This window comes from Lipophrys pholis (assembly GCF_963383615.2).
Source record: "Lipophrys pholis genome assembly, chromosome: 7".
Taxonomy (NCBI): domain Eukaryota; kingdom Metazoa; phylum Chordata; class Actinopteri; order Blenniiformes; family Blenniidae; genus Lipophrys; species Lipophrys pholis.
In genome coordinates, this window is record NC_137638.1 from 7701586 (window position 1) to 7717417 (window position 15832).

General features: G+C 40.6%; 1 protein-coding gene across 1 annotated transcript; it reads left to right on the plus strand.

The window, feature by feature from the left end:
• Window positions 1–688: 688 nt before the first annotated feature.
• Window positions 689–15088, plus strand: ppef2a (protein phosphatase with EF-hand domain 2a). Its single transcript, XM_080467164.1, has 17 exons — window positions 689–972; window positions 1914–1978; window positions 3755–3882; window positions 3964–4018; window positions 4101–4276; window positions 4892–5006; window positions 5267–5313; window positions 5696–5862; window positions 5970–6006; window positions 7023–7172; window positions 7253–7597; window positions 9953–10138; window positions 10304–10446; window positions 10681–10787; window positions 11446–11615; window positions 11929–12016; window positions 13201–15088. Exons 3-17 carry the CDS (start codon window positions 3757–3759, stop codon window positions 13452–13454), a joined length of 2166 nt encoding a protein of 721 aa, XP_080323290.1. The 5' UTR covers window positions 689–972; window positions 1914–1978; window positions 3755–3756; the 3' UTR covers window positions 13455–15088.
• The last annotated feature ends 744 nt before the right edge of the window (window positions 15089–15832 follow it).

Genomic DNA, 15832 nt, shown 5'->3' on the forward strand with positions numbered 1-15832 from the left:
GTGGCTGTCCTCTTTCTGGCGTGGCTATACTATAAACTTACCCTTCAACCAGGGCTTTCAACCAGCAGCTAAGGATGTCCCAAGGTCCCTCTCTTCAATTGTTTTTCTCTTCTCACTATTACATTATTTTATCTAGGGCTGCCTGTCATGTCTTTTAAGAATTTCTATAATTTTGGCACAAATGTGAAATTTATTCGAAAAAATTGTGACGGTAAAAGGTCAAGGTCCCTTGTGTGGCCAGATAATATGAGATCGGTTGAGTGATGATTGTGTATCTTATTTGATGAGCACAAATGTTAAATTAGTATTCAATATACACAGAAATTTTTTTTTCTTTGTGGCTTATATATGTATATATTTTAAAACGTAATTATTTACATTTCAGATGATTGAAGTCTTTAATGTACATCATTTTTTTGTACATTTCCATTCATCCAGTCGGGTCTTGCTTGTATAAGATCTGATTGTTTTGCCCCATTAAAATCACCTGTGCTCACATGTAAACACCAGCTCAGCATCCTGTAATCAAAAACACTAACAAAAAACAAGCCCAAAAACAGAAGCTGCGCTCCCTCTCAGCCTCTATGTTTAACCCTGCTCTTTGCCATCTTCCTATATAAAGACCGGTCTAGTCGCATCAAGTCATTACTTCAAGTAATCCACTTGTGACTTCGTGCGTTGATTATGCGATCACACCACAGGAGTAAAGTCTAAAGCAGCTTCAGCGCAGTCTGCCGGGAGCCGTGCAGCGAGGATAGCTTCATACATGAAGCCTCTCCGTTAACAATCTGTGCAGTGCTATTGTCATTCAGTCACATACAGTGATTGGTCTGATGGACATACTGCAGTTTCTGGCCTGATCGTGGTGCAACGGAGGAGGATGCAACACATCAAATGGCTTTTTGAATACTTACTGAAACTGCAAGCTGACAGCCGAGTAACCTGGGAAGACGTGCTGAAGAAGGTGACCACGTAAGTGAAGAGCTCCTTAAGAGAGCCGGAGAAGCTTGTTTCCATATGTTTCCTAGTTTTCACAATCTGGATGAGATCTTAGGAAAGTCTTAGCAAAGATTTGGTTTAAAAAACAAAACAAAACAAACTAAAACTGTTTCATGATAAATGCCTGTAAAGATGTGAAACTTATTTTCTTTCAGTTGTTCTGACACAGTTTTAGAACTTGCAATTTACTTAATGTCAGTTAAATCATCCATATTTTTAGGATAAAAAAATCAGAATTATGGCTGTTAACCTTCATGTAATTCAGTTGGGGTTTATTCCAAATCATAAACACTCAATTCTGCCTCATTTGCGAGACCAAACATTAAAACCCAAACATTTCCAAGCACCTCGTCCCCTTCTCTCTGTAAATTAGCTCAGATTTGTTGGACATTTGATCCATTCCCTTTATTTTACATGTTGCTTTATGTAAGACTGCCTAGAATTCAGATCTAAACAGTCCTGCGCTGCAGGATTGAGGCCAATCAATGGTCAGGAGCAAAACAGGAGGTAATGAGATTAAAAGGGCACAAAGTTTAACATCCTCCAGACTCCAGCTCCTGAGTTCACAGGTCAGAATCCCACAGCTGACGTGTCACCACCGTGGTTTCCCCAGCCCCTTGACGCCCATTAGCTCTCTGAAGCCCCTTAATGTGGCTGCATCTCCGCATCCTAGAAAGTGGAATGGTCGATATGTGGAGAAAGGAATTTCCCCAAGGGGATGAATAAAGTATGAATAGCAGGGTTTATTGGATGTTTTTAAACGTGTGTGCACGCATGCCTGAAGTCACCCAGGTATTATATGCAACACCAACTGTGAAGCTTAACATAGTTCTAAATCGTCGGGGACCTTTAAACAGACACAGATAATGGACAACCAGTTGATGAATGCCTACTTACATGTGATGTTGTGACAGGAACAGTCATGGGATGTGGGGTCACCAAGTCCGACCAGTTCCACAAGCAGTCTGGAAAAGGTAACGCTGCTTCAAACGGATAATACAAACTATAACCGCCTCATAGCATGAACTATCCCACTTTGATTATTTCCTGTATCTGTATTATCGTTCCTTGTTTTCATGCTTCTGTGCTTCTTTTCTTTTTGTCTTTCCACACTGCTGCATGCAGCTGTCACAAGTAAGAAACATCTGTCACATCTTTCTTGGAGTTGTTGATATCTGGCAAATGTTGGACATAAATTCTCTTTTCACATATCTGGATCAGTTTTAGTTGTTAAAAACAAGCTGCTGACCGGACAAATACTGCTCATATTGTTTTACACTGTCATATTTAGAAAGGAAGAATATGTCTGGTGCTACTAATGTACAAAAAACAAATGATGGGAAAAAAAATGATAAAACAAAGGAGTGTATGTTTTCCGCCTACTTTTGTCTATTTTGTCAAATTGAAATTGAAATGCCTTAACCTTGCCAGTTGTTATTTATAGTTTTGAATGAAGATTAGGACGTTGTACTTTGATGAAATAAGTTAGTCTGTGGTTTTAGATGTTCCGTTTGTGAGAGGTGTGTGTTTTGAACTTGTTGAAATGAAATACAATAATCCATACCATGTATTTATGTGTCTATAACTGTGTAAACCTCACAGTAGTTTTCTTCTCTTCTCTTTGTGCAGCTTTAAAATGAGCCCCTCCTACAATAACAATAATAATGTTTATTTCTGGATATGGAGTGCTCATTGAAAGCAGTGCCACAAAGTTCTGCACAACAAACAGGATTATTGAAAACAAACATTAAAGCGGGAATAACTGTCAAAACAGAGCAAGACTGGATCAGCAGCAGATTCAAAATGTAAAATAGAAACGGTGTAAGGAGAACATTTATAGGAGCAGGCCTAAAACAACAACAGATTGTTTAAAAGTGATTCAAAAGAAGGCACTGATGATATTTAATCTAATAGTGGGAACTGTCAGTCGTACTATCAGATCTGTATATACAAGTTATGAATTTAAGCTATTCAAATTCTTCAAATTAATAAAGAAACTCTAAAAAAAATCAATCCTCTAACAAATAGGCAGCCAATGAAGGGACTGTGTGTATCTAAAAATTGACATGAGCCTGTCACTATATTTTGTCAGAGTATACAACGTGGCACACGAGAAGATTTTTCATGCTTTTCACAAATTTAGCGGCCACCGTCGGTTCTTCTTTATTGTGAAATGTGAGCTGAATAATTTCCAGTTAGCACTAAATTCTTCATATTAGCGATTACAAATGGGAATTGGACAGCCACAAAATGTTTTCCAGTCTTCTGCACTATTTACTAAGATAAATAGTTATATATCGAAATCTATGCGAATAAGTGTGCTACTTTTTTAAAACAAAGCTACCATAAGTACATCTTTTTTTTTTACATTTTTGATAAACTATTGTGTGTGAAGCACTTTGTACTGCAATGTTTTGTATGATAAGCGCTATATGAATCAAGTTTGATTTGATTTGATTTGAAACTACAATCATTTGTAGAAGCCCTATAGAGGGCTTGCTTTTACTTGGCTTAACATCAGTGTATTTGTCATGTCTTTCATTCAATGCACAGTCTACAACCTTTTATTCAATAACAATGTGATATTAGACACTTGACCATCAAAGTTTAGCACCTCAAATGTCAAACGCTCATTCCGGGGTCAAACATTTTACTGTTATTGCTTCATATTGTGTGTATTTCCACGAAAACAATCTTGTCCTTTTCAGCTGAGAGTAAGATGTGAGTTTTAATGTTGTGTCTTTTCTCTTTTCAGCCATGAGAGCGGCCGTCCTCATCCAGCGATGGTACCGTCAGTACGTCGCCCGCACAGAGATGAGGCGCCGATACACGTGGCACATCTTCCAGTCCATCGAGTATTCTGGAGAACAGGCGCAGATAAAGGTGACGCACCGCCACATGTGACTATATTGGACATTTTGTTCACAGATGAACTCAAAACCTTCACTTCTCCTCTCCGTGCAGCTTTATAATTTCCTCGGGTACCTCATGGATAATTTCACCCCGACATGCAATGAACGTAAGATCTCGCTCCGTACGTCAAGATTAGTTTCCTCCATTTGTCATGCTGAAAGTTGAAAAGATATGTTTCGTCCTCGCAGGAAATTTAATCTCGCACATCTTCCGAGAGAACGAAGTTTGCCGGGACGCAGAAGTGGAGCGGTTCTTCTGCTACCAGAACATCGAGGTTCCTGAGATTTATTCTGGACCTCATCTCACCTTCCCTCTGACCGTGGAGCAGGCTGTTGGTCTGGTCGAGGCCTTCAGGAACAAGAAAGTAGGTGCATGACTGATAAATTGTGTTTATGTTCAGTTTTTGTGTGTAGTTATGCCACTAAAGGAGAACATTTGTGCTCACAAGATGACACAGTAACAAGTCAGGACCCACTTAATCTGCCGAAAAATGACAAAATATTATTGTTAGATGTATGTAACCCATCATGTCGACTAATGCTTTAAAGTCAGTTTAATTGATATATGTTGAATATGCATTTACATATTTGAAATTGATGCTGGTTTGGTTGTAAAACTTTGTAAGTGAGACTAATGAAGTCCGGCTATTACACTTGAGTTGTGTTTTTATAGATTACAACATGAATAAATACTGTATCTCATGCAGATGCACAGATGTTGGTGTGTTGACTGACTGAGTGACAGCATTCAGGAGTATGTCCCTCCCCAAAATATTGGAAATGTCCTACTGTCCGGTTGAACATCCAGTTTGCGATGAAGAATATTTAAAAAGCTTGTTGATGTATTTTGTATAAATGAGATTATGATGCAGCGCTGACAAACGTCTGTCCAATGAGCTTGAGTAAACCCATGAAACGCAGCTGCTTGATTGAATCTCCGCATCCGAGGCCCTCCTGCTGACAAGTCTCTCTCTCTGTAGCAGCTGCACTCGCGCTACGTCCTCCAGCTCCTCCTGGAGACGTGGAAACTGCTCCGCATGTTGCCAAACATCAGCCGCATCTCCACTTGCCACAGCAAGGAAATCACTATCTGTGGTGAGATGAAAGCAAGACAAGATTTCTGACACCGATTATAATGTTTTTTGATAGTAGTGCGGAAGTATAGATGCAAATAAGAGTGGAGACTTGAGAGATGGTGGGATTTTATGAGTGAAAGAAAGTTAAAGTCAGCCTTTTTGACTCATCTATTAAGCCCCAATATAGATGTGACTTTCTCTAATACAGACATGTTGATAGCCACTTAATGTTTTGTTCTTTGGAATAATCAACTCAGTCAGTGTATTTATGTTTTTCAGGGGATTTGCACGGACAACTTGAAGACCTTCTTCTGATTTTCTACAAGGTTGGAGCCTCTAAACATAGATATAGCTCTATGTTAATGTCCATGGTGCATTGCAATATTTAATTTCATATCAAAGCTTTTAAGTTCTCAATAGTGTCATGACACAGCTATCATAATCATAATGGAAAAGATGCTTTCTACTCTTAAACAATAGGTTTTAATTCACTTTGTTTTCCACTTGAATAGTTTGGGATGTGAATCTAAATATAGTATATTTGTCCTGAAATGACAGAAGTTACAGTTAAATTAAATAAATGCCAGTGAAGCTTGAATTTATTTCAGATGTTATTTGTTTTTCTACATTGCATACAATGTTCTTCTTCACATTTAGAGTTCAAATTGTGCCCTTAACTTCTTGATTTTGCTGCTCTGTCCCTCTCAGAATGGCATGCCGTCTTTAGAGAAACCTTACGTGTTCAATGGGGACTTTGTTGACCGAGGCAGAGACTCCATCGAGATCCTCCTCATCCTCTTTTCGTTCCTGCTCCTCTACCCGAGTGAAGTCCACCTTAACAGAGGAAACCACGAGGACCACATCGTCAACTTGAGGTGGATAAAGGAAAGCCACCCGAAGGATCGTTAAACCAAACATTTTATTTGTATCCTTGCCTATTTGTAAGTTGAGTTTCTAACTTGTGTTTCTCTGGTGGGTCTAGATACGGCTTCACCAAGGAGGTGTTGACTAAATACAAAGTAAGTGTGACAGCCTGACACATCGCCACAGTTTCCTCCATCAACAGGTTGCCATGATTGTTTCACTTTAATGCTTAATGTGTCCTGATCGCTGCTATCTTTAAAGCAGCGACTCAAAGTAACTGCTGTCACCTTTGGCTGTCCTAGGAAAGCTCAATTATAACCCCCCCACCCCACGCACACAAACACGGTCAGTGCTCCTCACAGCTAAGAGGATTTGAGGTCATTGAACCAGATGGCTGCAGGACATCTGGCCTCTGATGAGTCAGGCAGGTTGAGCCGGTCCCTCAGAGGGAACCTCTGACGTGCCAAATGGTTTACATGTGTACTCGTGTCCCACTTTTCTGAATGAGACAGCTGGAATTCTGGCCTCACTGACGGTGCAACGTTTTGGACGGAAACCAATTCCTCTTGAGTAGGATTCCAATCATAACCTCAAGAGACAATTCAAGCATCATTAAGTGAAGTAGAATAATTAAGGAGTGGTTGGGAAGATTTTCTGTTTTCTAAGTAAAGATGCAATTAAAATATGTGAGATGTGTAGGTCTGTTCGCAATACTCATATATTTCTATTCTTTTGATTTCATATTTAGAGTTGGATTTGTTAAGTATGCAGATGAAAAAAAGAGAATATTCCAAATTCAGCGCTAAAAAATTATTATTAACATATAGAAAAAAAATAAGAAAAGGAAAATAACATAACAAAGAGTAATTGTGCTTTATTGTATTTAAATTGAAAATATTATGGTATTTAACTATTATATGAAGACTATGAAATTAGGCCAAATAAATAAATCAACTAACTATACAAAAGATTTGTTGTCAGGTTTTTCTTGTCAGGGTAAGTAAAAGTAAGCAGATAATAAGGTTTATTTTGGTATAAAAGTAGTAGATGACAGCGGGAGAACTCAGATATTTCTTTGAATGATTTCAGTTTCATTAGAAGAGATTAATGTTCTTTAACACCTTTAATAGCAGAAAGTCGACCTGTCCTTCATGTCTGTGTTTCTCTACAGATGCACGGTAAACGCATCCTGAAGCTGCTGCAGAAGATCTTCAGCTGGTTGCCATTGGCAACCGTGATTGATCAGAAAGTTCTGGTTCTGCACGGCGGGATCTCGGACAGCACGGATCTCGGCCTTCTCACCAGACTGGACAGACACAACGTGAGGAGCCAGCGTGTGCTCAGCTGGTTGAACTGGGACTGTGGTAATCTGTAACGAAATCTGTCCTCCTCTCCCTTCAGTACATCTCTGCACTCAGGCCTCCAAGGAGGAGACATCACACCTCGGCGGGGACGTCCATCGACTCAGACATGGAGGAGGACCTCTGGTCCACCAACAAGATGTTCCAGAGACGGCCCTCCCTCACATTCCCCAAACCCATTGGAACGAAGGCCTGCTTCCAAAACCGCTCGCTGCAGGACTTCTCCGAGCGCATAAAAGTCAACATGGATGAACTGGAGACCCGCAGGAGACAGTCAGTCTTCAACTCTCCCGTTCGCACCGCAAACAAAGACAAAGACAAAGACGCTCTGTCCACGTCCACCGACTCTATCAAAAGCGACTCCGTCAAAGATGAGTGGAAGCAGGTGAGGAAGCAACCACACAGAAATTCTTCAGGACCATGTTTATCCATGTTTCAAAGAAGACAGACAGAAATTATACACCCAAGCTTACATTCTCACAGAGGCTTTAGATTAATACTTAGATAAAAATCTAAAATAGATAACGGCTCATTTTAAGGAAATGGTTGTCATGTTTGCATTGAACCACACAGGTGATCGTATATTTGATATACATTGAAGTGGTTTGTCTTATCCGTATCAGTAGCTTTAATCATGTAATTCTGCTATTTGTGTTATCTAGTAATTTATCAAAAGAAGTTCTGAGAATCTCTTATCAGAGTCATTTCAAAGTGTGAGAAATTGCTGCGACTCTAGAAAAAAGTTTATAAGATGGATGGATGCATAGTGACTCTACTCGCCTGGACATGTGAACCTGGTGTGTGATTGTTCCCTGGTGCTTGAAGCGACCTTCCCAGACTATTTAACAATTGAGGACTCCCATTATGACTGCTTGTATTGTGTGTGTGTGCGTCGGTCTTTAGACCCGATGTGATATGATTTAGATTTTTCCTACACGTATTCCATGAACACCACAGAACATTTCTTTTGTTTTCAGAATAATAGTCATTTAACAGCTTCACGTGTGGCTCTGGATGGAGAATTGTGTTTAAGGTTAAATCCGGCATTTCTGAATAATTACCCTATGAAGCAAAATAAATATTTTATATTTATTCAAATATTTTAGAATGGACTTAAACAGAGAAAGTGATATCCTTCTTTGTATGTGTTGTCTATTTGTTTGCTGTGAGCCGTCACATGGTTCCATCTGAGGATGTGGTGTCGTGACTTTTGTCATGGAGAGAAGGATATTTTTACTGAGAGGTCAGGTCAGTTCAGTTCAGACTTTATTTATAAATGAACTTTATTCATCCTACGGGGCCTCAGCACGACAAACGCTTTATCTGTAATCAAACCTCACGTCCAAGGAGGTGCAGTGGATTTCGTGCCTATACGCAAGGCTTAGAATACTGTAATCCACAGCATCATTAATCCCTCAGATTGGAAGTCGCCAAATGAAACTTTAAAAGTTATTCCTGGCTCTCATATGTTACGTTTGTTCAAGTAAACTTAAAATAGCTCACATTGTGTCCTGAAAAACATTTGGTTACCTTAATATCATGTGTTAAAGTGAAAGAGAATTTTACGAAACTGTTCAAAACACATTTTTATTAAATGTTAAATGTTCAACGGGCTGTTTTCTGAGACATTATCTCTGCTGTCAACTGGAGGCACAACAGGTTAAAAGGAAAAGCCTTTAGTAGGACAGACCCATTTAAAACTGGTTCTGCAGGTGGTGGCCACAGAGTATTTCCTTCTCTGTGTCCTTTCTGGTTGATTCTTTTCTAGTTTTCCAGCGACCTCACCACTAGTTTTATCATGAGGCCGTATATGCACCACAGTGTCAGAGCCCTCCAAAATAACTTCAAGCAGGTCGCAGCGGAGTGTGTTTCTCCCCGATCTGTCAGAAACAGACTCCATGAGAACCTGACGTCTACAAGTGGGGTTTGTGCTCACAACCTCGCAATATGCGGCCTGACTGGCATTGGCATAAGAACAAAAAGAAAAAACCTGGTAAATTCGCCCCTGGCGGCCTGTTTTAGTCACAAGTGAGAGCTGGTACACACTGAGTACTGGGATGACATCCTGTCAGCTGGATGATGATGGCATCGATGCTATTGAGTGACTGCACTGTTCTCCATACCGGAATCCAATCAAGCTCTTTTGGGACATCATGTATTGATGAACACGTCGCACTACAGACCGTCCAGTAGCTGATTGACGCTCTGATCCACGCTGATCTACTGACCCTATGATCTGGTCGCTCCACTTTGATTTTCAGTACGACTCTGAATCCAGTCCCCGGGATTGTTCTTACAATATTTTGTTCTCAAGATCTGGCTGATTTGATTGTGCCGACCCAGTTGAATTTTGCTGAGGTGCTCGCTCTGACTGTAGAATCACCTGATTAAATATTGGATTTAAAAGTTCTAAATCACTTTCTGAAGCATGTTTATGTGTCCTTCACTCAATGATTCACTAATTGTGACACATTTTCATGCAATTGTCTGCCAACCGACAAGAGATTATTCACCGAAGACAATATGAGCACCTGGATCTCATGTCATTTCCCCAAGTCTTTATGATGTTGCATGAAACTTTACAGTCATTTGTTCCAGGATTAATCTGTCATTCAAGACATCAAAGTATTTGATAAAGCAGATGCTGATATCATGACTGGATAGTTTATCAACCAGAATGTTTGTTTTTTTGAATAAATGAACCCCCCCCCCCCCTGCTCTGGTTCTCTTGCGGTACCAGGTCCTGGACTTATTGTGGAGCGACCCGATGTCCCAAGACGGCTGCGTACCCAACGAGGTCCGAGGCGGCGGCTGTTACTGGGGCCCCGACGTCACCGAGGACTTCCTGAACCGACACAACCTGCAGCTCCTCATCCGCTCCCACGAGTGCAAACAGGACGGCTACGAGTTCTGCCACAACCGAAAGGTCAGCTCAGACTGCGAGGCACTGACAATCCCACTGTCCGCTGCCTCGGCTCGGTGCTTCTTCACCTCAATATAGTTTGGACAGTTAGATTTGCCTGAAACGTAGAGTGTTCCTCTGTTAAGCATCACTGTGATCCTCCTCCTCTCTTTCTTTGGTTTCCTTCAGGTCCTCACTCTGTTTTCTGCCTCCAATTACTACGATGTGGGAAGCAACAGGGGCGCGTATGTGAAGCTGGGTCCAGACCTCATGCCTTATATGATTCAGTACCAGGCCAGCAACATGACCAGAGAGCTCACTGTGAGACAGAGGTACAAGAAACTACAAGAAATCACAGAGGGCCAGCTGTCTGAACCGTTAAAATCACCCATCAATAAATATTTATACAGCCATCCATCATCCCTCTGTCATATTTGTTTTTATATGTCAATTTATCCATGTCCATGTTTGTATGTATAAATATATTGGCTAGATGGATGGACGTCCAATGCAGGGATTGATATGCCTGTTTCCCTCACTGTTTAAGTTGACGTCTCCTCTTGCAGTGTCGGGCGGACTGAGCGCTCAGCCCTTAAAGTCCTGCGGGAGCAGCTGTTTGCACACAAGTCCGACCTCATCTGTGCCTTCAAAAAGTTAGACAAAGACAGCTCAGGTGAGTGTTGCGTTACTTTCACGTTTGTCCTGCACAGATCAAGTGTTGCTTTATTTTGTGTCTTTATTCCCATGGCGTGCTTTTATTTTTTCATATAGACGGCTCAGGAGAGAAATATGAGCTCAAACCTTTGTGTCTTTTGTGGTACAGGATTATCCCTGTACAGAATAGGAAAAAAAAAAAAAAAGGTTCACCAGAAGTTTAGCCAAGAACATTTTGTAGTTTCACAGAAACTTCAGCTTGATGTATTGAGACAAAAAGGCCTGGTTGTCAGGGATACAGTTCAAGAAAGAAAGACAGGGAACTAACTGACTGTTTTCACAAGTGTCAGCATAGGACATTCAAGAGGTAGAATATTAAAAACATCATCTAAGTTAATGCAGCCCATCTTAACATAATTGGTAGTTGTGGGTCAGATGGTTCAGCGTGGTGGTCTTTTGAATTGAGGGTTTGTGGTTCAATCCCGACTCTGGCCTTTTTAGTGCACTTTGCATGGCAGCTCCATGGCCATTGGTGTTTGAACTTTAACAACGAACCTTTCTGATTCTGTCTAACAAAACTGAACGTCACGATGATTCAGGCACACAACGGGCTTATGTTTAAAATATGTGCTGGGCTGCGGTTTCCTCTTTTTGATATTGTGAAATTCCCATGTTAGGCCGCGTGTCTCTGAATGATTGGGCCTCTGTGGTGGAGAGCGTGATGCACCTGGACCTACCCTGGAGGATGCTGCGCTGTCAGCTGGTTACCTGCAAGACCAGCGACGGCATGATCGACTACCAGGAGTGGTTCAGCGAGCTCGCCATCAAAGGACACAAAGACACAGACGTAAGGACGCTGACGCTCCTGAATCTGAAATGTTCACCTTATTTTAAAATCCAGTGGCAGGATATTTATTTTGAAGTTTAATCCAAACGGATAGATCAAGAATGCCAACACATTTCAGAAGAAGATATTGGAATTCTAAACTAACATGCCTCACTATCAACGCCACATTATCGGCTATTACAACAGATATATATCACGGTTTTGGAGATTATATAGTGATTTTATTTTTTATTCATCACTTCACTGTCTGTATGTTTGTGTAATATTGAATTTTTTAAAAACCTTCTCTCACTCTGCGTTTCTCTCCTTGCAGCACATCGATCAGAGTCTGCTGGAGACCTTGTACCGCCATCGCTCCACTCTAGAAACCATCTTCAGAATCGTCGACACTGACAACTCAGGTAATTCATCAGTACATTGGGAGATATTTACATTTCTTTTCACGACATCTTTTTCACACTTTTAATAACAAGCTTTTTGGAAAAAAAAAATAATAATCTACTGCACCTTATATTATATTAACTGTTTACCATCAAGGATCTAAAATATATTGAAATTGAGAAAATAATGACAGAGAACAGTTATTCACTTTAGATTTAAGTTTAGTTGTCAGAGAAATTAAAGCCCTCAAATATTTTCATAATTTGCCTCACGCTTTCGGCTACTTCATACCACTTTGCAGTATTTTGTTTAATGCTGCAGGCAGATTTGAGCTCTAAATACCCAGCTTCTCCTTCATTTATCATCCCACTTAAATAGAGGTCATCATGTCATACATATCAACCTCCTCTGTCTCCCTCTAAACATCTGGATCCTTGTTAAATTCCTCACAACAACTTCATGTTGAACGCACACAAAACTAATATTGAAACTATTGATTTAGGTTCCATAATTTCATATTTGAAAGTTGAAACTGTCACAGGAACTAAACATATATTAGTTTGTATATTTGTTTGAAAAAAGAAAAGTTAAGTTACCACTACTAAACTCTTTTGTTTTAATAGTTTATATCAACACTGTCATGAAGGGACAAAAAAAGTATGAACTTAAATGAACAGAAACAGTGAAGCAATGTTTGACCAAGAAAAAAGAAATAATCATTTACATTAGTGTAATTATTTTTTTTTTTCCCTTTTTTCCTCCTTTAATTCACAATTTTCTAAAGATTTGGGGGCTGGTAGCAAAATGCACCAGAACAGATCTACAAAGAAATGTAGTGATAATGTTTGAAATTTGAAAATGCGGTGCTTTTCTAGTGACGTCGACAGGAAACAGCTGCATCGGGATGCGATAAATCCAAATCAGAAAAGATGTGTGTCATACATGGCGGTCGGTTGGTCGGGGTATAAACTGTGTCGGCTCTCTATGAGGTGTTAATCCACTGGTCACGTGTGGAAGATGTCAGGATAACAGGTCACGATCTCCTGAAGCTGGGTGCAGATTAGCCCACTGATCTATCGGCGTCCTTCATGCCGACCCCTGAACGCACCGCCCACGCAGTGACTTGCTTTATCTTCCTGTTTTGTGAGATTTTATCCCCTCTCTGCATCCGTGCATGTCTGACCTGTAATCTCCTCTGCCTCAGGCTTCATCTCCATAGAGGACTTCCGGCAGACCTGGAAGCTGCTGAGCGTTTACCTCAAGATGGAGATCACGGACGAGGCCATCTCCGACTTGGCCGTCACCATCGACAGCAACCACGACGGCAGCATCGACATCGACGAGTTCATGGAGGCTTTCCGGCTCACGGATAAGAAGAGCCGGCTGGAACGAGGCCGCAGCATGTTCATGGGTACGGCGTCTGACCTCACCAAGCTAGAGGGAGACCCCAACATTTGACCAAGTGACGACTGAAAACAAAACTCCACACTGGGCAGCAGGGGGCGGGGGATGGAGGAGGAGGGGGAGGAGGAGGAGGGGGAGGAGGCAGCCAACGCAAGCTGCTTTGATGACGCACATAGGACGCACACAGGAGATTAGGGCGAGGTCCGAGGTCAGGGTATCTGACAACTGATGTTCACTTTTAAGTGGACGCGTTCCTGTTGATTCCTGTTGATTGGAATATGTCAAAACATTAGTAAAAACAAATTTGGTGACATGAAGGCTTTATAAATAGACTTTATTTTTTTATATTAACATTAATGGATAGTGTAGTTTTAAAAAAAATATATATATTCATAACTGTCTTTGTTTGTGATGAAATATTGGATGAATGTGGAAAACATCTGATGAAAAGAGGCACACACGTGATGACTCTGGATGTGTTCATGAACGGAAATAAGAACAAGATGTAGCAGACCCACTGTTCTGCGTCGGGATTAGGGAGTGTGGATGGTAGACTAAAATGCAGACACGGATGAAGTTTCAGAAAAGTCACGTGGCGTTCAAAACTAAAAAGGTGATGTGGAAATAAGCATGCTGCAACTCAAACAAGGACACAAAAAGTAGAGACACGAACTGGTGAAATCTCAAGGCCGCAGTGACGCTTATACAGTGCAGACATTAAAGAGGAGATGAACACCAGAAACCAGAGAGAGAGCACAGAAACACCAACATGGGACATGAAAACCTTGACAGATAAACAAAGTTAAGGTATGTCAGGACATCAAGCTGATATTGAAATACATCGATAAGATATGACATGATATGAAAACACATCACGTTGATGACTCATGATGATGACATGACTCCTGGGATACCTGGAAAGCAGCGTCTTTGTAGTTTATTATAAATGTTAAAACCAATTTATTCATCCATTCATTTGTCCATCCATCAGCCATCTATCCATTTTAAAGAAGTAGTTTGTATTGGGAGCAGCAAAAGTTTGAGCTACGTCTTGATGTGACGAAGGACACTGGATGTTGTTGTATTTTTATTATTTGTTCTCTCCTGCGCTGTAACTGGAGTCGCTCTGACTCAGTGTGCAGGCGTCCTTCTCCTACCCGGTAGCCTTGCATGTCAAACGTGACGTCTGTGGAGCTTCACGGACATCAGAGAACTCAAAGGACTGTATGTAATAAAATTGACACGCTGCACTAACTTACTGCAACTCAGCGTTGCCGGTGCCTTAGCTGTAGGAGCGTTGGATTTAGAGCTTTTAGCCTGTGTCCATTTTGTTTTGTATCTGTGCCGCCTGCCAACGTCTCTGGTGGGAAACTGTCTCCCACCTTGTCCAGAACGGAGAACTCATGACTTTGTTTGTGTGACCTCTTGGATGTATGTTTACCTGCAATGTGTTGCTTCAAAGTTTTAATTTATCGGGTATGTTTTGTTTCTGTGTTTATCCTCAGATAACTGAGAGCTAACAAAGTGGCGTCAGGAAATTAAATAGAAAAAACATGTGTCCTCCATTATCCTAACTTGAATTTATTCAAAAGTTTAGATCAGTCAGATACTCAGTCCCTAAATAATGTTTTGTAATGATGGCTGTGAAATCTTTTTTTGGAAATACTTTCAAATACAGTCACATCCATATCCTTGTGTCTCTGTGTGTTTATGAATTACAGAATTTACTTTTGGAAAATGTCAAATAGGTGTGATTTCACATTATCCATCCTTTAATGCCTCTTTTTTTCTGAGCTGACTGTGGAAAAATGTGCAATTTAGCCTGAAATGCACATTTATAGATTACGGATAAAATCTCACGCAGGCACAGGGAGAACATGAAAACCGATCCGAAAGGCTCCTAATAGGACTCAAACTGGGGTGGTGAGAGGTATTAATCACTACTCCTCCCTCCAGCTCTTCTGTAAGCTTCCTATCAGTCATTTTACACATAAACAAACCAAAGAAACACCAGTTTCTTATACAAAATATCTACATTTTGACAAACATTATTTCACTTGCTTTAAAATAGTTCATTTAAGTTTCATATTTCAACTACGGCAGCCTTTTCATTTAGTAGTCACTTTCTTTTCTTTATTATTTACCAATAATCCATCCATCTTTTATGCCACTTCATACGAATTAGGGTCACGGGAGCTGGAATAAATCCCAGTTTACATGCTGCAGGTCATCGGTCCATCACAAGGAAAACACACACACACACAACTCACATATGTAAAAACCACTCAACCTCACGACATTCTCACTATGTAACAAGGTAGGTGACCACTACACAACTCTGTGGCCCTTATTGTTTTTTATTGCCACTCTAATTGCAATAAAAAAAAAAATAAACTTGAAAAAATGTTTGGTCCCACAGCTGAAGTACATCA

What these genes read in the sequence shown, in the direction of transcription:
- ppef2a (XM_080467164.1), top strand. Translation starts at nt 3,757, where the DNA reads ATGAGAGCGGCCGTCCTCATCCAGCGATGGTACCGTCAGTACGTCGCC. An exon ending in AGGTGTTGACTAAATACAAA is followed by an intron (nt 6,007 to 7,022) that starts GTAAGTGTGACA and finishes GTTTCTCTACAG; the next exon opens with ATGCACGGTAAACGCATCCT. An exon ending in GTTAGACAAAGACAGCTCAG is followed by an intron (nt 10,788 to 11,445) that starts GTGAGTGTTGCG and finishes TTCCCATGTTAG; the next exon opens with GCCGCGTGTCTCTGAATGAT.